This window comes from Bos indicus, chromosome 21 (assembly GCF_029378745.1).
Source record: "Bos indicus isolate NIAB-ARS_2022 breed Sahiwal x Tharparkar chromosome 21, NIAB-ARS_B.indTharparkar_mat_pri_1.0, whole genome shotgun sequence".
In the NCBI taxonomy this organism is placed as follows: Eukaryota; Metazoa; Chordata; class Mammalia; order Artiodactyla; family Bovidae; genus Bos; species Bos indicus.
The window spans coordinates 6841236-6868022 of NC_091780.1; the positions used below are offsets into that span (position 1 = coordinate 6841236).

The following is a 26787-nucleotide window of genomic DNA, read 5'->3' on the forward strand; positions in this document are numbered from 1 at the left end:
CCAGGGCTGATCTCCTTCAGAATGGATTGGTTGGATCTCCTTGCAGTCCAAGGGACTCTCAAGAGTCTTCTCCAACACCACAATTCAAAAGCATCAATTCTTCAGTGCTCAGCCTTCCTCACAATCCAACTCTCACATCCATACGTGATCACAGGGTGCTTGGTCATCTCCCCATAAATAACTTGGAGAGCACTGCTGCTTAGTTACTGGCAGAGGAGAACAAAAACCTGGGAGGTACGTTTGCAAACCGACTATCTTCTTGGCTGTTTCAGGTCGAAAGTCAGCACCTGTTTGCTGGTCACAGACCCCAGGAGCCGGCACGCAGTGCGCCTGCCCCACAAGCTGCCAGGCATGCACTACAGTGCCAACGAGCAGTGCCAGATCCTCTTTGGCACCAATGCCACCTTCTGCAGAAACATGGAGGTAAGCTGCCTCGGGAGGGGAGGGCTGGCTCGGGAAGGATCATCTGGCTTCTGTTGGTGGATACAGGTATTTACACTCCACACACACACACATATGTATATACATGTATATGCATACATGTGTGCATGGAGCACCCAGTGTGAGTCACACATGCACACACACATACTCTCTCACATAGGCAGCTTTGCAAGGGGGTGGTTCAGAGTTACAGCTGACACTAAGAGCCTAATATTTTGTTTTGTTTTCTAATATAGAGGTCTTTCTTTGTAATATTAAGACATGGTAATATTAAGACACTAGGAAGAAAGTTAATGAGTCTGTTCCTCTTGGAGGTAATGCAATGTTGCCTGATACCAAATCCTCACAGATACAGAAGAGAACTAAAAACTACTGGATGTTGGAGAGTGTCATACGGAGAACATTTAGTGAATGATAACTTGATTATATGATAATGGTGTTAATAGCCCCATTAAAATGTTACCATTTTTTGAGCAGTGCCCACGTGTTTTGCCCTGAAGCTTCCATCGTGCCTGATCCCAGTTTACGATTACCACAGACTCCCCAGGTTACTCTCCCCAGGGTATAGATGGTAACACCAAGCCTCAGGGGTGAACTGATGATTCAGAATGGCTTGGCCAGGAAGTAAGTAGAGGAAGGATTTTACTCAAGTCTGTTCACCCCCAGAGCACACACTTTCTGACCATGCTGCAGATAGCATGGCCCCTTCTGTGGGTGGAAGTGCGCCAAGAAGGATGTGCCGGGCCCTGGGGCAGGCAGTCTCTGTGCCGGGGTCCCAGCGGGGGAGGCCAGAGCAGCCTGCGGTCCAGCCGGAAGTTGGCAGCTGGCTCAGGAAGTGGGGCAGAGCCAGAGTCGTCGTGGGGCTGGAGGACCAGCCTGGGATGAGTGGGACTCAGGAGCCACGCAGCGGCAGTGGGCCTGGAGCTCAGGGCAGTATCTAATCTGAGGGAGGCAGCCTGCAGGGCTGGGCAGGTACCCAGAGCAAGAATTCAGGATGGGAGCAACTCCAAGACAGCCCGGGACTGCGCCTTCAGAATGAGACCTCGGGCGGGATCCCGGCCGGCACAGCAGGTCAGCCTGGACCCCGGGAGGCGGGCTGCTGCCTCTTGAGAGTTTCCTGGCTGTGTGTGAATTGGTTCAGGAAGTCTGGGTGGAATCCGCAGCGGGGACACTGCCTGCAGTTGTTCAGGGTGTGGCAGAGGGCTGTGCCTCACAACCAGGCCAGCACCTCCTGCCGGCTGTTTCCCCAAAGGGCGTTTATCCGCAGGGTTGTCTAGAATCTTTCTCTCCATTCCCCTGTGGAGGTGTCAGCAAGGGTCCCTTCCATGCCCTGGTAACAGGAAGCTGCCTCCCACTTGACATCCAGCCACGGCTGGGTTGAAGGATACCTCCCTGGGAAGATGGGACCAGTCCCAGGACCTGATCAACCCCAGTGGTCTGCCACCGTGTCTGGCACTCACCATCTGCCTTGATGTTAAGGCCTGACTGTTCAGGTACCATATGCTGGCCAAGAGGCATCCTGTTTGCCTGTCCCAACCTTCAATCCCTTAAAGTTCGTGATGGCACAGAACTCCTGGGGAGGGCAGGTTTCAGAGGGCCCTTTGATGGTGCAGTGGCAGCAGGAGAGCTGTGTGCATGGTATCCTAGAGGAGGACTCTGAGCATTCAAGAAGGGCAGGAGTGCCTGGGCACCCAAGGGGGAGAAGAGGGAAGCACCCAGCTGAGTCAGTGGACATGCCGTGGCCACTCTGCCCACTGTGGAGTATTCCCTGCCCCAAAGACCAGGCTGAACTGGCCCCACAGGTGGGCAGGATTAACAGGTAGGAGCTGGACACAGCCTGCCCCGAGATATTGGCTTCTAGAAGCCAGACTATTGCATACCAGTTGGGTCAGTAGTGATGGGAGGAAGGGTGTACAGTTCCTGGAGGCTCATGATCCCCTAGGCTAGACTCTTTCTTGCATTGTCTCATAACACCCTGACTACACCCCACGAGGGCAGGAGCTTTGACCCCCACTTAAGAGATAAGAAAACAGAGGCTGAGAGAGGCTGGGTAATGGACCAAGGTCACTCAGCCAGAAAGGGATAGGCTAGAGACCAAGCTCAGATGTGACTATTACTGCAGGAGAAAAGGCAGGCTCTATTTATTCAAAGACAGATTCCAAAGGAGAGGAAGGGACTTGGTATTTTATTTTCTTCGTTGGCATCTTTTTGCTTAAAGAGGACAGTTAGAGGTCAGCAAGTCATGATCAGTTTAGCTTCTCTCTTGAAGCTCAAAATATAACTACATAAAGGGAGATCTTTTTGCTTTGTAAGTTACAACGCACCTGAGCATTTATTCCTGCAGCTCACTAAGAACCACGAAATATGCTTCCCTGCTTGCCCTTTTTTCTGAGAATTTCACCAATACCAAAACAAAGTTGGCATTTTTCTCCCCAAATCCTAGCAGTGTTACTGACCAGAGTTTTTGGCCTCTTTAATCAATAGAAATTGATCAGAGGCCAGACAAGAAATTCAGGCAAGGCTTCAATCGGGCCCCTGCTGCAGCAGGGGGAGCAAGTAATAGGTCCCCACGCTTGGTTGCTTCCTGAGGGCTCCTTATCTGGAGTGAGCAGTGTGCTCAGGGGTTGGGCTGGAGGGGTTGTTCAGCTGATTTGCCTACCCCTTAGGTGGTGCTGGGTGCAGGGGGATGTGCAGTGCCCTGATTTTGTTCTCGTCACCCTGTGTTTGCTCCTGGCTCTTCAGAAGTGGCAGTTGGGTTTTTTGGGGGGTTTTTCTTTAACAGTTCTCTATCTTGCTGACCAATATGCTCCAACTGCACGTATACGTGGTTATTTTTAGTCCCTTATACTTTTTGTATTTTGTTGCTCGAGGAGACATTTGTCCAGGTGCAGGCACTGCAGCAGAGGCTCCCAGGTGCCAGGCCCTAGCCTGTCTCTGCAGGATCAACTCCTCAGGGGCGTGGAGGTGCGTCCGCAAGCTCAACCAGCTAAGCGTCAGCCTCAGCTGGTGCTGATCGTCCTGCTTACAAGGCTGGCGTGACTCTACCAGTTAGGAAACAGTAACTTCTCACGCTGGAGGAGAGGTCATACTAATGCCAGAGATGTGCTGGCGGAGGAGACAGACAGTTGCCTGCTGGGACCCAGGCCTTGGGGAATGCTGCCCCCAGCTGGGGCACCACCCTGTGGGATTCTCCGGCTCACTTGACCAGCGTTTTGCTCATTTGTGCACTTGTAGGTCTGTTTCAGTTGATGTTCAGTGTGACAGGCACACATGTTGAATTGTTCCTTTCTTCCTGCAAAACTGACTCTGTGCTGGGGTGAGTCCCTCCCCTTCCTCCTGATCCTCATCCCTTTATTATTTCCCTTTCACCTACTCTGTTCCAGTTCTGCTTGCCTTCCTGCTCTCCCTCAAACCCAAAAGGCCTGCTCCTAGCGGGGACGAACTGTGCTTCCTGCTGTTTCCTCTACCGGGATGCTCTTCTCCCAGTTGTCCACGTGACCGAGCCCCTCATTTTGAGTTCATTTGTTTGCTCAGATGTAACCTTCTCAGGGAAGCCTACCACCCTATATAAATTTGCCATCTAGTACCTCTCCCTGTCACCTTTGCAGTACCCAGATCTCCTGATCCCCTAAGGGAAAACCCTGCTCTCATAAACTTATCTTTTCACATGCTATATAATTTGCTTGTTTACATGACTATTGTTTTTTTAAATATTTATTTATTTAGCTGAATCCGGCCTTAGCTATGCCATGTGGTGGAATGTTCTGTAGTTGTGGTGTGTGGGTTCCGTAAGTCTGGTGCACAGGCATAGTTGCTCTGTGGTATGTGGGATCTTCGTTCCTCGACAAGGGATTCAACCTGTGTCCCCTGCATTGCACGGTGGATTCTTAACCACTGGACCACCAGGGATGTCCCCATGACTATTGTTTTCTATTGTTCTGATAATCTCCCTCTTCAAGCTTTTAAATCCTTCCCGGACAAGAATCTTACTTTTTCACACTATTATTTTTCAACTGCCTTGGTCAGTACCTGGAACACAGTAAGTGTTCAACAAGTATATGTTGTTCTGAGGTCCATTCATGACCCTAATGGTAAATTCAAGTTCTAATGTTAACCCAACCACTGATGAAACTGTAGACAAGCTCACAGGTGAGGAAGAAACCCTTACAGGCCTCCTCATATAATGATTTGGCTCTCTAAGCCCGAGTCCTCATTTATCCATCTAGTTCCCCAACATACATGAGAGACTCTGCCAAATGTCTTGCAGGGGTTTATACAGACCTTTCCTGTGGCTTCCTCCCAGGACAGTATAAATCTGATAGTGAGGGACTGCAGCCTGCTTCTTAGTGGCCATCTCTCTCTGTGCATTAATGAAAACTATTGTTAAAATCTGAGACTCCTGGTGAGTTAATACATGTAAGATGCTGAGAACTGGGTCTATCACAAAGTAAGCACCCATTCGTTTGAGCTGATACATATGTTGCTGTTACCTTTCTGGATAACCCTGGTTCCTATCTTGGGTGTGTAGAGGGTGGAGCACAGAACTAATCTATCTGTGTACATCTCCAGGATCAGCACTTCTCTATATTGAATTCCTCAGGGCCATGCAAGTTTAAGCATTATGTAAAACTCTAGAGACATTCAGCACCAACCAGCAAGGTCTTATGATCCAAAGCCAAATCGATCTTTATAACCATTATTATTCTTAAATGCCCTTGAGGATTGAAATAAATATCATGTAATGAAATGATCATGGTCCCAGAATTTCCTTTAAATTTGTCATCCTGACATCTGCCTTTGGTGAAGATGGAGTATCAGGGACCAAATTTATCTTCTTACCTGAAGCAACTAAGAATCAGACAACATATATGAAACAATGATTTTCAAGACAATGGCCATCAAGCAAGGAAGGACGATCCTTGGGAGATACGAAACAAATGACATCGTCCTGGCTTACTGCCTGGGCAGTCTCCAGGCTGTGGCACAGTGGCGGTTGGGCTGTGAAGAAGCAGCAGGCTTCGTGAGTTGAAGAAACAGAGCCAGGAGTCCTAGGGGGCTGGGGCAGCTAGGATCCACAGGCAGAGTATCATAGACGAAACAGCGTTACAAAGAGAGAACCTCGGAGGTCTGCCAGGATCTGCACGAATCTTCAGCTTAGTGCTGAGAAACACATGTGTGTGAGAAACTACCCAAGGCCAAGAAAAGAGCCATCTGAAAGCATTAGTGGGAACAAGCTCCGAGGCACACAGGGGCATCAGGCTGAGGACACAGAAGGGTGCTGTATCAGCAGCATGGCAAAACTAACCCCACGCTAAATGCTGACCTGCTCCCACCCAATAAACCTTTAAAGCAAAATCTGAAAGGATCAAGCTGTTTCCAAGTAACTTAGCCAAGTCCCAGAACAAAGCTCAGAAGCATTTATAGAAATACAAAACCAACACTCAGTAAAATAAAATTCACAGTGTCTAGCATCAAATAAAAAATCACCAGGCCTTCGGGAGAAGGAAAATACATCCACAACGAGTAGAAAAATCCATCAAAACTGACCTAGAAATGACACAGGTGATAGAATTAGTAGAGAAACATATTAAAACAATAATTATAACCATATTCCAGGTTCATGAATGTAGCACAAAGAAAGATTGAACGTGTTAAGTAGAGATATGGAAGATATGGAAAAGATCCTACTGGGACTTCTAGAAATGAAAACTATAATATTTAAGTTGAAAGATACCCTGCTTAAGATTTCTAGCAAATGAAAATTGTAAAAGAGATGACTGCTAAAGACAAAACATTTGAAACTACCCAAAGTGAAACACAAAGAGAAAAAAGCCTGAAAACAAAAAGAACTGTGGGACTCCTGGTGGCCTAAGAAATATGCAACTGATGTTCTGAAGGAGGTGAGACAGGATTAAAATCAAATTTGAAGAAATAATAGAAGGAGGACCTTCAAGATGGCGGAGGAGTAAGGCAGGGCAAACTCCTTCTCCCCCACAAATATATCAAAAAATCACCTGCATGTAGAAGAACTCCCACAGAATATCCTCTGAACGCTGGCAGAGCACTCCAGACTTCCAGAAAGGCAAACCAATCTCATGGGGTGAGGTAGGGCACAAGATAGAGACTAAAAGGGAGACAAAGGATTTGGGGGTGGGGTCCTGCGCCCTGGGGGAAGGAAGTCCTGAAGGAGGGGAGGTTCCCACATACTAGGAAACCCCCTCACAGGCAGGGTCGGGGGGAGCTTTGGAACTGCTGAGGGAAGGACAGTGCATCAAGACAGGTGCTCCAGAGGCAAAACGGAGAAAATTCACCACAGGGGTCGCACCGAACGGCACTTCCCACCTGGGAACTGGCTCAAGCGCTCACTTCTGCCCACAGTAACTGGGGGCTGAGTGTGGAGGCCCAGGCTTCGGGGGTCAGGCCTCAGGGAGAGGGCCCGGGCTGACTGCCAGGGAGGTGCTCTAGGGGGTGGCACAGCACAGCAGAGGCAGACCAGGGAAACTCTGCGTCCATCACAGAAACAAAGGATTGTTCCCACGGGAAGGCTTCAGCGCTGCACTTAGATTCTGAGCCGTCACAGAACGAGGGACCCTGCCCAGGCAGATGCCAGAGAAGGGCGAGCCGGCTGTGGTCTGTGGTCCCAGAGGCAAACAGGCAGGCGCAGTGCCAGGGGCCGAAGGCAAGGGACCTCTATGACCTCGGTCCCAGAGATTACAACGACCACCAAGCTGTGAGCAGCTGCGAGTTGACCCCAATGTCTTGCTGGGAGCCTGAGTGGCTTGGCTCTGCCAAGGGCCCGACAAATTGGGACCAACTTCCTTGGGAAAGCGTATGCCCCCCCTCAGACTGGGGAGACACCCTGCGCAGCCCCAACACAGTGAGCACTACCAGCACACTCCTCTCCCCAGCACGACTGAGCGGCTGAGCCCAAACAAGCAGCCACTTTCACCTGCTCGTGTCTGGGCAGTGAATGGACATGGACAAGACCCGAGTCTGAGCAGACCCCACATTGCCCAAAACCCGTCCACAGATCTTCCTAGAGGACTTTTGAGTAGGCAAATCAACTGGACCAGGAAAACTGAGAAATTACTTGGACATTCCTCTCACTGCTGCTAAGTCACTTCAGCCATGTCCGACTCTGTGCAACCCCAGAGACGACAGCCCACCGGGCTCCCCCATCCCTGGGATTCTCCAGGCAAGAACACTGGAGTGGGTTGCCATTTCCTTCTCCAATGCATGAAAGTGAAAAGTGAAAGTGAAGTCGCTCAGTCGTGTCCAACCCTCAGTGACCCCAAGAACTGCTGCCTTTCAGGCTCCTCCGTCCATGGGATTTTCCAGGCAAGAGTACTGTAGTGGGGTGCCATTGCCTTCTCCACTACCACTGTCTATATAGACCCCCCCGTTTTTCCCCCTTTATATTTTATCTTCTCAAACTCTCCTGATGTGGTTCTTTATTACTCCTTCAATTTTTAAAAAATGTATTTATTTTTTAATTGAAGGATAATTGCTTTACAGAATTTTGTTGTTTTCTGTCAAACCTCAACATGAATCAGCCATAGGTATGCATATATCCCCTCCCTTTTGAACTTCCCTCCCTCCCCATCCCACCCCTCTAGGTTGGTACAGAGCCCCTGTTTGAGTTTCCTGAGACATGCAACAAATTCCCGTTGGCTATCTATTTTACATATGGTAATGTAAGTTTCCATGTTACGTTCTCCATACACCTCACCCTCTCCCCTCCCCCTTCCCCCTGTGTCCATAAGTCTGGTCTCTATGTCTGTTTCTCCATTGCTGCCCTGTAAATAAATTCTTCAGTACCATTTTTCTAGATTCCGTATATGTGCGTTAGAATATGATATTTATCTTTCTCTTTCTGACTCACTTCACTCTGTACAATAGGCTTTAGGTTCATCCACCTCATCAGGACTGACTCAAATGCATTCCTTTTTAACGGCTGAGTAATATTCCATTGTGTATATATACCACAACTTCTTTATCCATTCATCTGTCATTGGACATCTAGGTAGCTTCCATGTTCTAGCTATTGTAAATAGTGTTTCAGTGAACAATGGGATACATGTGTCTTTTTCAATTTTTCTTTCCTCAGAGTATATGCTTAGGAGTGGGATTGCTGGATTATATGGTGGTTTTATTCCTGGTTATTTAAGGAATCTCCATACCGTCTTCCATAGTGGCTGTATCAATTTACATTCCCACCAACAGTGCAAGAGCGTTCTGTTTTCTCCACACCCTCTCCAGCATTTATTGTTTGTAGACTTTCTGATGATGGTGATTCTGACTGGTGTGAGGTGACAACTCATTGTAGTTTTGATTTGCATTTCTCTAATAATGAGCGATGTTGAGCATCTTTTCATGTGTTTTTTAGCCATCTGTATGTCTTCTTTGGAGAAATGTCTGTTTAGGTCTTTTGCCCACTTTTTGATTGGGTTGTTTTTCTGGTATTGAGTTGTACGAGCTGCTTGTATATTTTGGAAATTAATCCTTTGTTGTTTCATTTGCTATTATTTTTGCCCATTCTGAGGGTTGTCTTTTCACCTTGCTTATAGTTTCCTTTGCTGTGCAAAAGCTTTTAAGTTTAATCAGGTCCCACTTGTTTACTTTTGTTTTTATTTCCATTACTCTAGGAGGTGGGTCATAGAGCATATTGCTTTGATTTATGTCATCGAGTGTTCTGCCTATGTTTTCCCCTAAGAGTTTTATAGTTTCTGATCTTACATTTAGGTCTTTAATCCATTTTGAGTTTGTTTTTGTGTATGGTGTTAGGAAGTGTTCTAATTTCATTCTTCTACATGTAGCTGTCCAGTTTTCCCAGCAACATTTATTGAAGAGGCTGTCTTTGCCCCATTATATATTCTTACCTCCTTTGTCAAGAATAAGGTACCCATAGGTTCATGGGTTTATTTCTGGGCTTTCTATTTTGTTCCATTGGTCTATATCTATGTTTTTGTGCCAGTACCATACTGTCTTGATGACTGTAGCTTTATAGTATAATCTGAAGTCAGGAAGCTTGATTCCTCCAGCTGAATTCTTCATTCTCAAGACTGCTTTGGCAATTAGGAGTCTTTTGTGTTTCGGTATGAATTGTGAAATTTTTTGTTCTAGTTCTGTGAAAAATGCCACTGGTAATTTAATAGGGATCACATTGAATCTGTAGTTTGCATTTGGTAGTATAGTCATTTTCACAATATTGATTCTTCCTACCCAGGAACATGGGATATCTCTCTATCTGTTTCTGTCATCTTTGATTTCTTTCATCAGTGTCATAATTTTCTGTGTACAGTTCTTTGGTCTCCTTAGGTAAGTTTATTCCTAGATATTTTATTCTTTTTGTTGCAATGGTGAATGGGATTGATTCCTTAATTTCTCTTTCTGGTTTTTCATCGTTAGGATATATAAATGTAAGTGATTTCTGTGTATTGATTTTATATCATGTGACTTTGCTAAATTCACTGATTAGCTCTAGTAATTTTCTGATAGTAACTTTAAAGTTTTCTATGTACAGTATCACATCATCTACAAACAGTGAGAGCTTTACATCTACTTTCTGATCTGGATTCCTTTTATTTATTTTTCTTCTCTGATTGCTGTAGCTAGGACTTCCAAAACTGTGATGAATAATAGTGGTGAAAGTGGACACCCTTGTCTTTTTCATGATCTTTGGGGGAATGCTTTTAGTTTTTCACCATTGAGAATAATGTTTGCTGTAGGCTTATCATATATGGCTTTTACTATATTGAGGTAGATTCCTTCTATGCCCATTTTTTGAAGAGTTTTAATCATAAATGGGTGCTGAATTTTGTCAAAGGCTTTTCCTGCATCTATTGAGATTATCATATGGTTTTTATCTTTCAATTTGTTAATGTGGTGTATCACATTGATTGATTTGCATATATTGAAGAATCCTTGTGTTCCTGGGGTAAACCCAACTTGATCATGGTGTATGAGCTTTTTAATGTGTTGTTGAATTCTGTTTGCTAAAATTTTGTTGAGGATTTTTGCATCTATGTTCATCAGTGATATTGGCCTGTAGTTTTCTTTTTTTGTGTTGTCTTTGTCTGGTTTTGGCATCGGGATGATGATGGCTTCATAGAATGAGTTTGGAAGTGTTCCTCCCTCTACAATTTTTTTAAAGAGTTTTAGAAGGATAGGCATTAGCTCTTCTCTGAATGTTTGATAGAATTCTCCTGTGAAGCCATCTGGTCCTGGACTTTTGTTTTTGGGAGACTTTTTTTTATCACAGCTTCAATTTCAGTGCTTGTAATTGGGTTGTTCATAATTTCTACTTCTTCCTGGTTCAGTCTTGGAAGAATGAACTTTTCTAAGAATCTGTCCTTTTCTTCCAGGGTATCCATTTTATTGCCATATAGTTGTTCATAATAGTCTCTTATAATCCTTTGTATTTCTGCATTGTCTGTTGTAACCTCTCCTTTTTCATTTCTAATTTTGTTGATTTGATTCTTTTCTCTTTTTTTCATGATGAATCTGGCTAAAGGTTTGTCAATTTTGTTTATCTTCTCAAAGAACCAGCTTTTAGTTTTATTAATCTTTACTATTGTTTCTTTCATTTCTTTTTCACCGATTTCTGCTCTGATCCTTATGATTTCTTTCCTTCTCCTAATTTTGGGGGATTTTTTTTGTTCTTCTTTTTCCAGTTAAATTAGGTGTTAAGTTGTCTATTTGATATTTTCTTGTTTCTTGAGGTAGGATTGTATTGCTGTAAACTTCTCTCTTAGAACTGCTTTTGCTTCATCCCATAGGTTTTTGTTTTTGTTTTTGTTTTTGTTTTTTTAGGTTTTAAGTTATGTTTTCATTGTCATTTGTTTCTATAAATTTTTTTATTTCCCCTTTGATTTTTTCAGGAACCTGTTGGTTATTTAGAAATGTATTGTTTAATCTCCATATATTTGTGTTTTTTACAGTTTTTTTTTCTTGTAATTGATATCTAGTCTCACAGCGTTGTGGTTGGAAAAGATGCTTGATACGGTTTCAATTTTCTCACATTTTTTGAGGTTTGATTTGTGACCCAAGATGTGGTCTATCCTGGAGAACGTTCGATGTGCACTTGAGAAGGTGTATTCTTCTGCATTTGGATGGAATGTCCTGAAGATATCAGTGAGATCCATCTCATCAAATGTATCATTTAAGGCTTGTGTTTCCTTATTAATTTCATTTTCATGATCTGTTAATTGATGTGAGTGGGGTATTAAAGTCTCCTACTATTATTGTGTTACTGTCAATTTCTCCTTTTATGTCTGTTAGTGTTTGTCTTATGTATTGAGGTGCCCCTATGTTGGATGCATAGATATTTTCAATTGTTATGTCTTCCTGTTGGATTGATCCATTGATCTTTATTTAGTGTCCTTCCTTATCTCTTCTAATATTCTTTATTTTCAGGCCTATTTTGTCTGATATGAGGGTTGCTGCTCCAACTTTCTTTTGCTTCCCATTTACGTGATATATGTTTTTCCATCCTCTCACTTTCAATCTATATGTTTCATTAGGTCTGAAGTGGGTTTCTTGTAGACAGCATATATATGGGTCTTGTTTTGTATTCATTCAGCCAACTATGTCTTTTGGTTGGAGCATTTAATCCATTTACATTTAAAGTAATTATTGATACATATGTTCCTATTGCCATTTTCTTAATTGTTTGGGGTTTGATTTTGTAGATCATTTTCTTCTCTTGTATTTCTTGACTATATAAATCCCTTTAATATTTGTTGTAAAGCTGGTTTGATGGTATTGAATTCTCTTAACTTTTGCTTGTCTGCAAAGCTTTTGATTTCTCCATCAATTTTGAATGACATCCTTGCTGGGTAATCTTGGTTTTAGGTTTTTCCCTTTAAGTACTTTAAATATATCCTGCCATTCCTTTCTGGCCTGCAGAGTTTCTGCTGAAAGGTCAGCTGTTAAATGTATAGAGTTTCCCTTGTGTGTACTTGTTGCTTCTCCCTTGCTGCTTTTAATATTCTTTCTTTGTGTTTAATCTTTGTTAGTTTGATTAGTATGTGTCTTGGCATGTTTCTCCTTGGGTTTATCCTGTATGGGACTCTGTACCTCTTGGACTTGATTGACTATTTCCTTTTCCACATTGGGGAAATTTTCAAGTATAATCTCTTCAAAAATTTTCTCATACCTTTTGTTTTTCTATTCTTCTGGGACTCCTATAATCTGAATGTCGGTGTGTTTAATATTGTCCATAGGTCTCTGAGACTATCCTCAATTCATTCTTTTCCTTCAATTATTATTTTTTATAGCCTACTTTTTCTTCTTTTTCTCTGAAAAAAGCCTTATTTTTAAAACAAATTCCATGTTTTTGATTTTTGTTTTAGATGTTTTGTTTGATTTTTTATTTTTGAGAGTTTAACTTTTTCCATGTTTTTAATTTTTGTTTTGATCTTTTGCTTTTGATTTTGTGTCTTTAAGAGTCTATTAATTTTTAGCATCCATTTCCATTTAGAGGTTTTATTATTGGCTTGATTCTTGTCTTCTCTTTTGACTCATTATCTTTTTTTCTTTTTCTCCTTTCCCCCTCTTTCCTTCTCTATATAAGTGTATGACTCTCTTGGGATGAATTTTGGCTGTTGAGAGGTGAAAGTGTTAGTCACTCAGTCATGTCTGACTCTTTGTGAACCCATGGACTGCAGCCCACCAGACTGCATGGAATTCATGGAATCCTATTCATGAAATTCTCCAGGCAAGAATACTGGAGTGGGATGTCATGCTCTTCTCCAGGGGATCTTCCTGACTCAGGGATCGAACCCAGGTCTCCCACAATGCAGGCAAACTCTTTACTGTCTGAGCCACTAGGAAAGTTCACTATTATGAGAGGTATTTCACCATTATGTCTTTTATGCTGTGTCACCTGTGAAATCTTGATGCTATAGTAAGGTGTCATACCTGAAGCCCACAGGTAGGAGACTCCACACTAGGACTTTGGACCACAAGAGAGCATTAGAGACCCCATAGAACATTAATAGACAAACGCCCTCACAATGGCCTCCATTTCAACACTAAGACCAAGCCCCACCCAAAAGCCAGCAAGCTCTGGTTCCAAGTGCCCCACACCAACCCTTCAGCAAAACAGGAGCACAACCCTGCACGTTAGCAGACAGGCTGCCCAAAGCCATACTGAACCCATAGACATCCCAAACATACTAGAGGACACAGTACTGCTTCTAAGAGAGACAAGATCTAGCTCCATCCACCAGAACACAGGCACAGGTCCCCCAAAGCAGGACACTTTCACAAGGCATTGGTTCAGCCCCACCCAGGGGAAGCACACTCCACAATTAAGAGGAACTACAACCTTCCAAACTGCAGAAAGGAGACCCCGAGCACAGTAAGTTAAACACAATGAAAAGACAGAGAAACATCCAGCTAATGAAGGAACATGGTAAAAACTCCTAAGACTAAACAAATGAAGAGGAAGTAGACAATCTTCCTGAAAAGGAATTCAGAGTAATGATAGTAAAGATGGTCCAAAATCTTGAAAATAAAATTGAGGCATGGATAAATAGACTAGAGGCACAGATTGAGAAGATGCAAGAAATATTTAACAAGGACCTTGAATAAAGAATAGACCATCAACAATGAACAGTGCAATAATTGAGTTTAAAAATATACTGCAGGGAACCAACAGTACAGCAACTGAGGCAGAAAAATGGATAAGTGAGATGGAAGATAGAATGGTGGAAATAACTGAAACAGAGCAAAGTAAAGAGAAAAAGAATAAAGTGATGAGGACAGTCTCAGAGACTGTTTAACAGACAGCATTAAACATAACAACATTAGAATCATAGGAATCCCAGAAGAAGAAGACAAAAGGAAAGGCCATGGGAAAATATTTAGGGAGATTATAGTTGGAAGTTTTCAACTTCCCTAAAATGAGAAGGGAGATAGCCACCCAACCTCACAAAGCCCAGACAGCCACATACAACATAAATCCAAGGAGAAACATGCCAAGACAGATATTAATCAAACTAACAAAAATTAAACACAAAGAACAAATGTTAAAAGCACCAAGGGAAAAGTAACAAATAACATACAAGCGGGTCCCCATAAGGCTAACGCCTGATCTTTCAACAGAAACTCTACAGGCCAGAACGAAATGGCAGGACATACTTAAAATGATGAAAGGGAAAAACCTACAACCAAGATTACTCTCCTCAGCAAACATCTCATTCAAAATTGATGGAGAAACCGAGTTTTACAAATAAGTAAAAGTTAAGAAAATTTAGCACCACCAAACCAGCTTTACAACAGATGTTAAAGGGACTTCTGTAGGCTGGAAACACAAAAAGAAGAGGCCTACAAAAAGAGTCCCCAAACAATGAAGTAAATGGTAACAGGATACCAATAATTACCTTAAATGTAAATTGGCTAAACCCTCCAACCAGAAGACACAGATTGGCTGAATGGATACAAAAACAAGACCCCTATGTACGCTGTCCAGGAGAAAACCCACCTCAGACCTAGGAATGCTTACAGACTGAAAGTGAGGGGCTAGAAAAAGATATTCCATGTAAATAGAAATCAAATGAAAGCAGGAGTAGCAATATTCATATCAGATTAAAGAGACTTTAAAGACCATTACAAGAGACAAAGAAGGACACTACATAATGATCAAGGGATCAATCCAAGAAGATATAACAATTATATATACACCCAACACAGGAGCACCTCAATACATAAGGCAAATGCTAACATCTATTAAAGGGGAAATCAACAGTAAAACAGTAGTAGTGGGAGTCTTTAATATCCCACCCACACCAACGGACAGATCATTCAGGTAGAAAATAAGGAGAAACAGGCTTTAAATGATACATTGGACCAGTTAGACCTAATTGATATCTACAGGGCATTTCATCCAAAAACAATAGATTTCACTTTTTTCTTAAGTGCACATGGAACATTCTTCAGGGTAGATCACATTTTTGGATCACAGATGAAGTCTTTTCAAGACTTTTCAATTACCCCTACCATAGTTTGGCGTGAATGGGTCAAATTATAGGGAGGGAACACAGCCCCACCCATCAGCAGAAAGTTGGATTAAAGATTTACCCAGCGTGGCCCCACCCACCAGAGCAATACCCAGTTTCCCCACAGCCAGTCCCTCCCATCAGGAAGCTTCCACAAACCTCTTATCCTCATCCATCAGAGAGCAGACGGAATGAAAGCTACAATCACAGGAAACTAACCAAACTGATCATATGGATCACAGCCTTATGTAACTCAATGAAACTATGAGCCATGCCAAGACAGACGGGTCATGATGGAGAGTTCTGACAAAACATGGTCCACTGGAGAAGGGAATGAAAAACCACATCAGCATTCTTGCCTTGAGAACCCCATGAACAGTATGAAAAGGCAAAAAGATATGACAGTTAAAGATGAACTCCCCACATTGGTGTTGGTGGTGGTGGTGGTGGTGGTGGCTTACTCACTAAGTCATGTCTGACTCTTGCGACCCCATGGACGGTAGCCTGCCAGCCTCCTCTGTCCATGGGGATTCTCTAGGCAAAAATACTGGAGTGGGTTGCCAGTTCCTTCTCTGCGGAATCTTCCTGACTCAGGAATTGAACCCAGGTCTCCTGCATTGCAGGCAGATATTGGAGAAGAGCAGAGAAACAGCTCCAGATGGAATGAAGAGGCTGAGCCAAAGCAGAAAGCATGCCCAGTTATGGATGTATCTGGTGGGGAAAGTAAAGTCTGGTACTGTAAAGAACAGTATTGCATAGAAACCTGGAATTTTAGGTCCATGAATTAAGGTAAATTGTAAGTGGTCAAACAGGAGGTGGCAAGAGTAAACATTGACATTTTAGGAATCAGTGAACTAAAATGGACTTGAACGAGCAAATTTAATTCAGATGACCATTATATCTACTACTGTGGGCAAGAATTCCTTAGAAGAAATGGAGTAGCCCTCATAGTCAACAAGAGTCCAAAATGCTTGGGTGTACTTGGGTGCAGTCTCTAAACAACACAGTGATCTCTGTTCATTTCTAAGGGAAGCTATTCAGTATAATAGTAATCCAAGTCTATGCCCCAACCACTAATGCTGAAGAAGCTGAAGTTGAACAGTTTTATGAAGACCTACAAGACCATCTAGAACTAACACCAAAAGAAAGATGTCCTTTTCATCATAGGGGACTAGAATGCACAAGTAAGAAGTCAAGAGATACCTGGAGTTAACAGGCAACTTTGATCTTGGAGTACACAATGAAGCAGGGCAAAGGCTTACAGAGCTTTGCCAAGAGAACGCACTGGTCATAGCAAAACCCTCTTCCAACAACACAAGAGATGACTCTACACATGGATATCACCAGATGGTCAATACCGAAATCAGATTGATTATATCCTTTGCAGCCAAAGATGGAGAAGCTCTACACAGTCAGCAAAAACAAGACCGGGAGCCTACTGTGGCTCAGATCATGAACTCCTTATTGCAAAATTTAGATGTAAGTTGAAGAATGTCGGGAAAACCATTAGGCCATCCAGGTATGACTTAAATCTCATGCCTTACAATTATACAGTATAAGTGACAAATAGATTCAAGAGATTAGATCTGATAGAGAGCCAGAAGAACTATTCATGGAGGTTTGTAACATTGTACAGGAGGTGGTGATCAAAACCATCCCCAAGAAAAAGAAATGCAAAAGGCAAAATGACTGATTGAGGAGGCCTTCTGGGCTCCAAAATCACTACAGATGGTGACTGCAGCCATGAAATTAAAAGACGCTTACTCCTTGGAAGGAAAGTTATGACCAACCTAGATAGCATATTCAAAAGCAGAGACATTACTTTGCCAACAAAGGTTCGTATAGTCAAGGCTATGGTTTTTTCTGTGGTCATGTATGGATGTGAGAGTTGGACTGTGAAGAAGGCTGAGCACCAAAGAATTGATGGTTTTGAACTGTGGTGTTGGAGAAGACTCTGGAGAGTCCCTTGGACTGCAAGGAGACCCAACCAGTCCATTCTGAAGGAGATCAGCCCTGGGATTTCTTTGGAAGGAATGATGCTAAAGCTGAAACTCCAGTACTTTGGCCACCTCATGTGAAGAGTTGACTCATTGGAAAAGACTCTGATGCTGGGAGGGATTGGGGGCAGGAGGAGAAGGGGATGATAGAGGATGAGATGGTTGGATGGCATCACTGACTCGATGGACATGAGTCTGGGTGAACTCTGGGAGTTGGTGATGGACAGGGAGGCCTGGCATGCTGCGATTCATGGGGTCGCAAAGAGTCGGACACGACTGAGCGACTGATCTGGTCTACAAGTAGCTGAGAAAAGAAGAGAAGCAAAAGGCAAAGGAATAAAGGAAAGACACATGCATCTGAATGCAGAATTTCAAAGAATAGCAAAGAGAAATAAGAAGGCCTTACTTACTTACTTACTTACTTACTCACTTACTTACTTACTTACTTACTCACTTACTTACCAGTGATCAGTGCAAAGAAATAGAGGAAAACAATAGAATGGGAAAGATTGTGATTCATGGGGTCGCAGAGAGTCGGACACGACTGAGCGACTGAACTAAACTGAACTGAACTGAGAGATCCCTTCAAGAAAATCAGAGATACCAAGGGAACATTTCATGCAAAAAAAGAGCACAATAAAGGTCAGAAAAAATAGGGACCTAACAGAAGCATAAGGTTTTAAGAAGAGGTGGCAAGAAGACACAGAAAAAGTATACAAAAAAGACCTTAATGACTCAGATAACCATGATGGTGTGGTCACTCACCTAGAGTTAGACATCCTGGAGTGCAAAGTCAAGTGGGCCTTAGGAAGCATCACTACAAACAAATCAAGCCTTGGTATATTTTAAAAATTGAAATCATTTCAAGCATCTTCTCTGACCACAACATTGTAAGACTAGATACCAACTGCAGGAAAAAAAAAAAAAAAAAACTATATAAAAACAAACACATATGTGTGGGGCTTCCCAAGTGGTGCTAGTGGTAAAGAATTCTCCTGCCAGTGCAGGAAATGCAAAAGATTCAGGTTCAGTCCCTCTGCCAGGAAGATACCCTGGAGGATGAAATGGCAGCTCACTCCAGTACTCTTGCCTGGGTAATCCCATGGACATTGGAGCTTGGTGGGCTACAGTCTGTGGGGTCACAGAGTCAGACACAACTGAGTGACTGAGCATGCATGGAGGCTAAAAAACACTTCTGAATAACCTACATATCACTGAAGAAATCAAAAGGAAAATCAAAATTTGCCTAGAAACAAATGACAATGAAAACATGATAACTCAAAACATATGGGATACAGTAAAAGCAATGCTAAAAGGAAATTTATAGCAATGTAAGCCTACCTCAAGAAACAAAAGAGACATCAAATAAAAAAACCTAACCTTATATCAAAAGCAACTAGAAAAAGAATTAAAAAAAAAAAATTAGTAAAAGGAAAGAAATCATAAATATCAGAGTAGAAATAAATGAAAAAGAAATGGAGATAATAGCAGAGATTGATAGAACTTAGAATTGTTTCTTTGAGAAAATAAATTTTACAAACCATTAGATAGACTCATCAAGAAAAAAAAGGAAGAAGACTCAAATCAATAAAACTATAAATGAGAAAGTAGAAGTTACAACAGACAACACAGAAATACAAAGGATCATAAGAGATTACTTTGAACAACCATATGCCAATAAAATGGACAGCCTAGAAGTAATGGACATATTCTTACAAAATTTAACTTTCCAGTGAACCAGGAAGAGAGAAAATACAAACAGAGCAATCATAAACGTGGAAATCTCCCAACAAACAAAAGCCCGGGGACAGATGACTTCACAGGTGAATTCTACCAGAAATTTAGAGAAAAGCTAACAACTATCCTGCCCAAATTCTTCCAGAAAATTGCAGAGGAAGGAAAACTTTCAGCTCTTTCTATGAGGCCACCGTCACCCTGATACCAAAACCTGATAACAATGCAACACAAAAAAAGATTACAGGCCAGTGTCACTGATGAACATAGATTCAAAAATCCCAAACAAAATTTAGCAAATAAAATCCAACAACACATTAGAAAGATCATGAATTAAGTGGGCTTTATACCAGGGATGCAAGGAATCTTCAATTTATACAAATCAGTCAGTATGATACACCATATTAACAAATTGAAATATAGAAACCATGTGATCATCTCAATAGATGCAGAGAAAACTTTTGACAAAATCCAATACCCATTTATGGTAAAAAAAACTCTCTAGAAAGTAGGTAGAGGGAACATACCTCAGCATAAGAAAGGCCATATATGACAAACCCACAGCAAACATTATTCTCAATGGTGAAAAAATTGAAAGCATTTCCTCTAAAATTAGGAATAAGACAAACATACCCACTCTCGCCACTATTTTTTAACGTAGTTTTGGAAGTCCTAGCCAAAGGAATCAGAGAAGAAAAAGAAATAAAAGAAATCCACATTCAAAAAGAAGAAGTAAAGCTCTTAGTGTTTGCAGGTGACATGATTCTTTAAATAGAAAACCCTAAAGCTGCCAGCAGAAAATCACTATGCTAATCAATAAACAAAGCAATGTCACAGGATATAAAATTAACACACAGAAATCCTTTGTGTTCCTATACACTGCTAACTCACTTCAGTCGTGTCCGACTCTGTGCGACCCCATAGATGGCAGCCTACCAGGCTCCCCTGTCCCTGGGATTCTCCAGGCAAGAACACTGGAGTGGGTTGCCATTTCCTTCTCCAATGCATGAAAGTGAAAAGTGAAAGTGAAGTCGCTCACTCATGTCCAACTCCCAGCGACCCCATGGACTGCAGCCCACCAGGCTCCTCCATCCACGGCATTTTCCAGGCAAGAGTATTGGAGTGGGGTGCCATTGCCTTCTCCAACAACAATGAAAAATCAGAGAGATTAAGGAAAAGATCCCATTACCTATTGCAACAAAAAGAATAAAATATTTAGGAATAAGCTTACCTGAAGAGACAAAAGCCCTGCATGCAGAAAACTATAAGACACTGATGAAAGAGATTAAACTGGACACAAACAGATGGAGAGATATACCGTTTTCTCAGATAGGAAGAATCAATATTGTGAAAATGAATGTATTTACCCAAAGCAATCTATAGATGCAGTGCAATCCCTATCAAACTACCAATGGCATTTTTCACAGAACTAAAACAAATAATTTTACAGTTTGTATGGAAACACAAAAGATCCTGAATAGCCAAAACAATCTTGAGAAAGAAGAATGGAGCTGGATGAATCAACCTTCCTGACTTCAGACTTTACTACAAAGCTACAGTCATCAAGATAGTATGGTACTGGCACAGAAATAGGAATGTAGATCAGTGGAACAAAATAGAAAGCCTGGAGATAAATCCATGCACCTAAAGGGGACCAGTCATCTTTGACAAAGGAGGCAGAAATATATAATGGAGAAAAGACAGTCTCTTCAATAAATGGTGCAGCAAAAACTGGTCAGCTTTGTGTAAAAGAATGAAATTAGAACACTTCCTAACACCATACACAGACATAAACTCAAAATGGATTAAGACCTAAGTGTAAAAGCAAACCTATAAAACTCTTAGAGGAAAACATAGGCAGAGTGCTCTTTGACATAAGCCAAAACAAGATCCTCTGTGACCCACTTCCTGGAATAATGGAAATAAAAACAAAAATAAACAAATGTGACCTAATTGAACTTAAATGCTTTTGCACAACGAAGGAAACCATAAGCAAGGTGAAAAGACAACCCTCAGAATGGGCAAAAATAATAGTAAATGAAACAACTGGCAAAAAACTCATCTCCAAAATACACAAAGCAGCTCATGAAGCTCAATACCAGAAAGACAAACAACCCAATAAAAAAGTGAGCAGGAGACTTACACAGACATTTCTCCAAAGAAAACATACAGATGACTAATAAGCACATGAAAAGATACTCAACATCACTCATTATTAGAGAAATGCAAATCAAAACTACAGTGAGGTATCATCTCACACTGGTTGGAATGGCCACCATCAAAAAGTCCACAAACAAATTCTGGAGAGGGTGTGGAGAAAAGGGAACTGTTTTGAATTGTTTGTGGGAATGCAAATTGGTACAGCCGCTATGGAGAACAGAGTGGAGTTTCCTTTAAAAACTAGGAATAAAACTACCATATGACCCAACAATCCCACTGCTGGGCATGTACCTCAGTGTTCATTGCGGCACTATTTACAACAGCTAGGATGTGGAGGCAACCTAGATGTCCATCAGGAGATGAATGGATAAAGAAGTTGTGGTACATATACACAATGGAATATTACTTAAGTATAAAAAGGAATGCATTTGAGTCAGTTCTAATGAGGTAGATGAACCTAGAGCCTTCACTTATACAAACTGAAGTTAGAGAAAGACAAATACATATTAATGCATATATATATGGAATCTAGACAGATGGTGCTGATGAACGTATCTACAGGCCGCAAGGGAGATGCAGACAGAGAGAAAAGACTTTGGGACACCTTGAGGGAAAGAGAAGGTGGGATGATTTGAGAGAGTAGCATTGAAACATACCTTACCATAGGTAAAGGAGAGAGCTCTTGGTAATTTGCTGTATGACACAGGGAACCCGAGGGCTTCCCTGTAGCTCATATGGTAAAGAATCTGCCTGCAGTACAGGAGACCTGGGTTCGATCCCCAGGTCGGGAAGATCTGCTGGAGAAGGGAATGGCGATCCACTACAGTATTCTTGCCTGGAGAATCCCATGGACAGAGGAGCCTGGCGGGCTATAGTCCATGGGGTTGCAAAGAGTCAGACACAACTGAGCAACTAACACACAGGGAACCCAAAGCCAGTGTTCTGTGACAACCTAGAAGAGGGGATTGAGAGGGAGGTTTAACAAGGAGGGAATATATGTATACCTATGGCTGATTCATGTTGATATATATGTTGCTGTATGTTGCTATATATGTTGATATATATATGTTGATTCATGTTGATATATGGCTGATTCATGTTGATATATGGCAGAAACCACCATAATATTGTAATTATCCTTCAATTCAAAATAAAGAAAAATGGCTGAAACTTTTTCCATATTTGATGAAAAGACAAGCCCACAGAACCAAGAATTTCAGTGAATCCCAAGAATCATGAAGAAATCCAGACCAAAGCTCATCATAATCAAATTGCTTAAAAGTGGTGATGAAGAGAAGATCCTCAAAGAGCATATTTCTCATTAGAAACAACGCAAGTGGTAAAATACCATGGAGCAGCATCTTTAAAACACTGAAAGAAAAAAAAGCCTGCCACCTTAGAATTCTACACCCTTTTAATAGGAAAAAAAAAAAATACTACCTACTAGATGCTGTGAAAAAGAAAACACTCATAGCCAGGAGTTTTAGGGGAATGAATATTGTGAAGACATTACAACTCCAAAAATGTGGAGGGATCTCTTGAAAACTCCACTCATGCATGCCAGTTGGGAACACTCCCTGAAGTCCTGGCTCCCCCAAGGCCGTGTCCATGAGGAGGACTTCCTTGGCAAGGAATGTAGCTTGCATTCCTACACGAGCCTTCAGGGGGTAGCTTGGAAAAGCACAGAAACATTAATGAGGCAAGTAGTCTGTGTGTGAATGCCTATGTGTGAATCTTTTGTCTTAAAATTTTCTAGAACTTTAAGCCTATTACAGAAAAGAAAATAATAATGAAGTGTAACAGCATGGACGCTGCCAGAGGAATCAAACGACAAAACCCATCAGTGTTTCAGGAGTTGAACATTTTCTTTTTCTGGAAAGCAGACCATAAAAATAAGGAGAAAAGAAACTGGATAGATTATATTTTGAGAAGAATACTAACCACCATGACTACTGGTGGGCAGTTCTTACTTTGCTGCTGCCTCTTATAAGGAACAAAATCTTGTCCTTGGCAGAAGGTAGAGGCCACGGGCTCAGGGGATCACACTCTCAAGAACGCTCCTTCGTTATAGTGTGCAAGGAGGGGTTCTGAGCTAGGGTCTGCTGATGGATTTCAGAGGATTTGTAAATAGGGATAGGGAAAAGATCACATCTTTTTTTCTCCAGTCTGTAACCAAAATGAGTATTTCCTTTGATTATGAGAGTCAGTGATAAGCCACAGGAGTCTCAGCAGTACCTGTGATGTCATGTGATCAGGAATCACAGATACTTCTTATATTGCATGACTGTTCTAGCAGCTATTTGGAAATATCATTTATTCTCATGACTGCTTCAAAATTTTAATGGTTACTAGATCTAGGGCCAGATCTTCTTATGTAATGTGTTGACAAGGAAACTCATGTTTCACTTACTATATCACAAATTTGTATTTTGAATTACATTTGAACTTAATTGTTTGATTGCTAACTTTATGTATTTTATAATCATGCACTGACAAGTATTATTCCAAGAAGGGTTCACAGGCTCCACCCTGTGCCTCAGAGCACAAGGCCAATTGCTTAGTGCTAGGCAGTGACCAGTCAGAATTTACCCACTGAGGGATGAACTGCCTTTCTTTGACTGTTCCTCTTCTTTAGGTGGAATTTCCAATACAGAATATCCTTCTGATTGGACTTCCATGGTATGTTCTTCTTTGGGCATTCATAATTCGTAGCCACTTTAAGACCAATCAGAATTAAGAGCCACTTCCTTCCCCAAGGGTGTAGGGTAACTTTGGAAAAACATTGCTACAGTTGCTTTGGGAGCAGCCTGGCTTCAAATATTTCTGCTTTCTTAAACGTTTGCATCAGGGAATGAAGAAAAATTAAAATACAGTCCATTTTCAGTTCTAGGGCCCTGGAGATCCCCACACCATCACCACTGCATCCTTCATGTCTGTCTGCAGAATACGGGTATTGTAAGGCTCAAAGCTGTCTGTGGAAATATGAACTACCAAAAGAAAAAAAAAATTGGCATCAATAGCTGGCATTTGTTGCAGAAGTTATTGGCAAATATAGCTGTCTCCTCTTTTAGCCAATGGTAATGTGATGTTTTTAATTCAATAAAGCATTTCAAGAAAGTCCAAACATAAAAGTTATAAACATTGAATGGTAAATATTTATTAGAAAGGGGAAATGAACTTTATGCAATTAGCCCAATCCATCTTTTTTTATGATTACAAGTTCCTCCTGTCTCTGTCAGCAAAGTTACTTGCAAAGTCATTATTTAGCAAGACCTTAAAGCTATTTAAGCTCAGATATTCTGCCAGGTGAAACAAGGGTGAGAAGGCCAGAATAGGATTGTCAGCTGAAAGGAAGAGTGGGGAGTTAGGGCATCGTTCTGCCAATGATCATGGCCTCACAAAGCCCTCACCCCATTTCAACATAAAAGAGGAATTTACCTGTCCCCGCCCCTCATCTGGTTCCTAGAGATTCTCAGTTGAAAGGTGCGTCCTTCCACCTTTTCTGTATCTCAGCAACACATTCCACTGCCACTGCTCCAAGCCCATGCCTGACTGCCCCACAGGGAAGTGATGCACAGCGGCCTCACTGGTTGACTTGAGCACGGGTGTGCCAGCGTGTGATGGTGTGCACAATGGACTGAGATGTGCATATTCTGCTATTTAAAAAAAAAAAATTGAGCATGGCAGTTGTACGCCAGTTGTTGCAAGGAGGCAACAGTGTCTAGAATGGTGTCATTTGAGAGTCATGCATTCTTTTCTACCTCATGTTTGCTCCTTTGCTCTTTTCCATTTATTCTCTTGGCCCTCATTCAGCACAGGGTGGAGCTGCTGTCCATATCACACAGTGGTTAAGAAGATGAGTTCTGCAGTCATGCTTATGGTCTCTCTATGCCTCAGTTTTCTAATCTGCAAAATGAGAAAAACAGTTCTACTGACACAGCATAGGGTTGTTATGAGGGTTAAGGAACAAATTAACTAGAGCCCTTAGCACATAGTAGCTGCTCAATAAGCATTAGCTATATTTTTTCCATCAACTCATTCCCTAGAGTCAGTGGTAGAGGAGATGTTGTTTAGCTGACAGTCTCACTGGCTGGTCCTCTTCTGCATGTGCCCTCACCACCCCTCCTTTCATCCTGGGAGCCTGTGACCTCTAGGAGCTGCTCTCCAGGATCCAGCATCTCTCTCTCTCGGTGCGCTTCCAGCGCCCAGACTGGGAAGCCTCCTTCTGTCCTTCCCCAAGTCCCAGGGAGATTCTCATGGTCGTCTTGATGGATGGAGATCCCTGTGGTGGCCAGAGAGCTCAGGGTGTCGGGATTCCACCTTGGAACCAGCAATATTCTTTTCTCTGATGCCGGTTGTTTCTGCTGGTGGGTCATTGGCATCTCCTGCAGGGAAGAGCGGCAGTGTATGTGCCCCACTCCGGATCTTCTCTCTTAGGATTGCTGGGGGATGGCCTTCAGCTGTTTCTTTTTATTCAGCTTCCCCGGGGACTCTTATGCTCAGCCTGATCTTGGAACTGCTGATCTGAGTGAAACCTGCCCCTTTCATGCCAGCGTATCTGGCCGGGGTTGAGGGTTCAGGTGATGGCTGGCAGAACGGGAGCCTTGCCCTGCCACTCTCAGACAGACAGGGCCCCGTGGTAGGACGCTGGGCTGGGCGCCAGGTTGAAAGCCGTCTTGCCTGCCTCAGTCTCAGCTTCCTGCCCAGCATCTGCCGCCTCTCTCAAAACTGTTGAACTTTGGCAGCAGATGGCCCCCATTTTCCAGAAGTGTTTGAATGCAAGCAGTGGACTGCCTCCTCAAAGTGCTCTCCAGACTTAGCAAGTTGTGTGTTATCCTTTCTTTCTTGCCCGCCCTCCTTGCCAGCTCAGTGCCCAGTGCCCCGGCCCTGGCCTCACCCGCTGGCCCCCACCCTAGGTGTCCCCAGCCAGGTGACAGCCTCTGCAACTTTGGGAACACGGAGGAGGTGACCAGCCTTCCAGAAGTGGGGCTGGCACACCAGCCTGGGGGAAGGCTTCAGACCGTAAGTAGTATGTGTGGAAATTTTGGATGAGTAATTTTTTTCATCCAGCTCTTAGTATTTCATTTTATCTCCCTTTTGGCTTGTGTTAGCAGCAACACATTTCTGAGGATTTTTACATAACCTTCCCATTCAGTATTGTTTTGAGCCAGAGCTGCTCTCCAAACAGTGCATGAAGAGGGTCAGAATAGCCTACGACGGACACCACCAGGTGCAGAGAAGGACAAAGCCTTAAAGGCATGAGCAGGAGTGTCCTTCTCCTGGAACATTCAGGTCTTCCGCATGTTTCCATGGTATTCCAAGGAAGCTCTGCCCAGGCTTATTTGTCATGTAGCACCTTGAGGAATTTGCAGCAAAATGTTCTCAGTAGACTTTCACCAAACCTTAAATGTGGCCAGTGAGCTAACAGATGCTAGACCCCGGGAAGTGGGGAG

At 42.5% G+C, this 26787-nt stretch overlaps 1 protein-coding gene across 3 annotated transcripts in view; it reads left to right on the forward strand.

The window, feature by feature from the left end:
* The window catches only part of ADAMTS17 (ADAM metallopeptidase with thrombospondin type 1 motif 17), a 404698-nt gene that overhangs the window by 211352 nt on the left and 166559 nt on the right, over positions 1 to 26787 (forward strand). For all 3 annotated transcript variants that reach the window (XM_019983858.2, XM_070775014.1, XM_070775015.1), the window contains exon 10: positions 273 to 423. In XM_019983858.2, coding sequence (XP_019839417.2) covers positions 273 to 423 — 151 coding nt within the window. The remainder of the gene's footprint in view (positions 1 to 272; positions 424 to 26787) is intronic.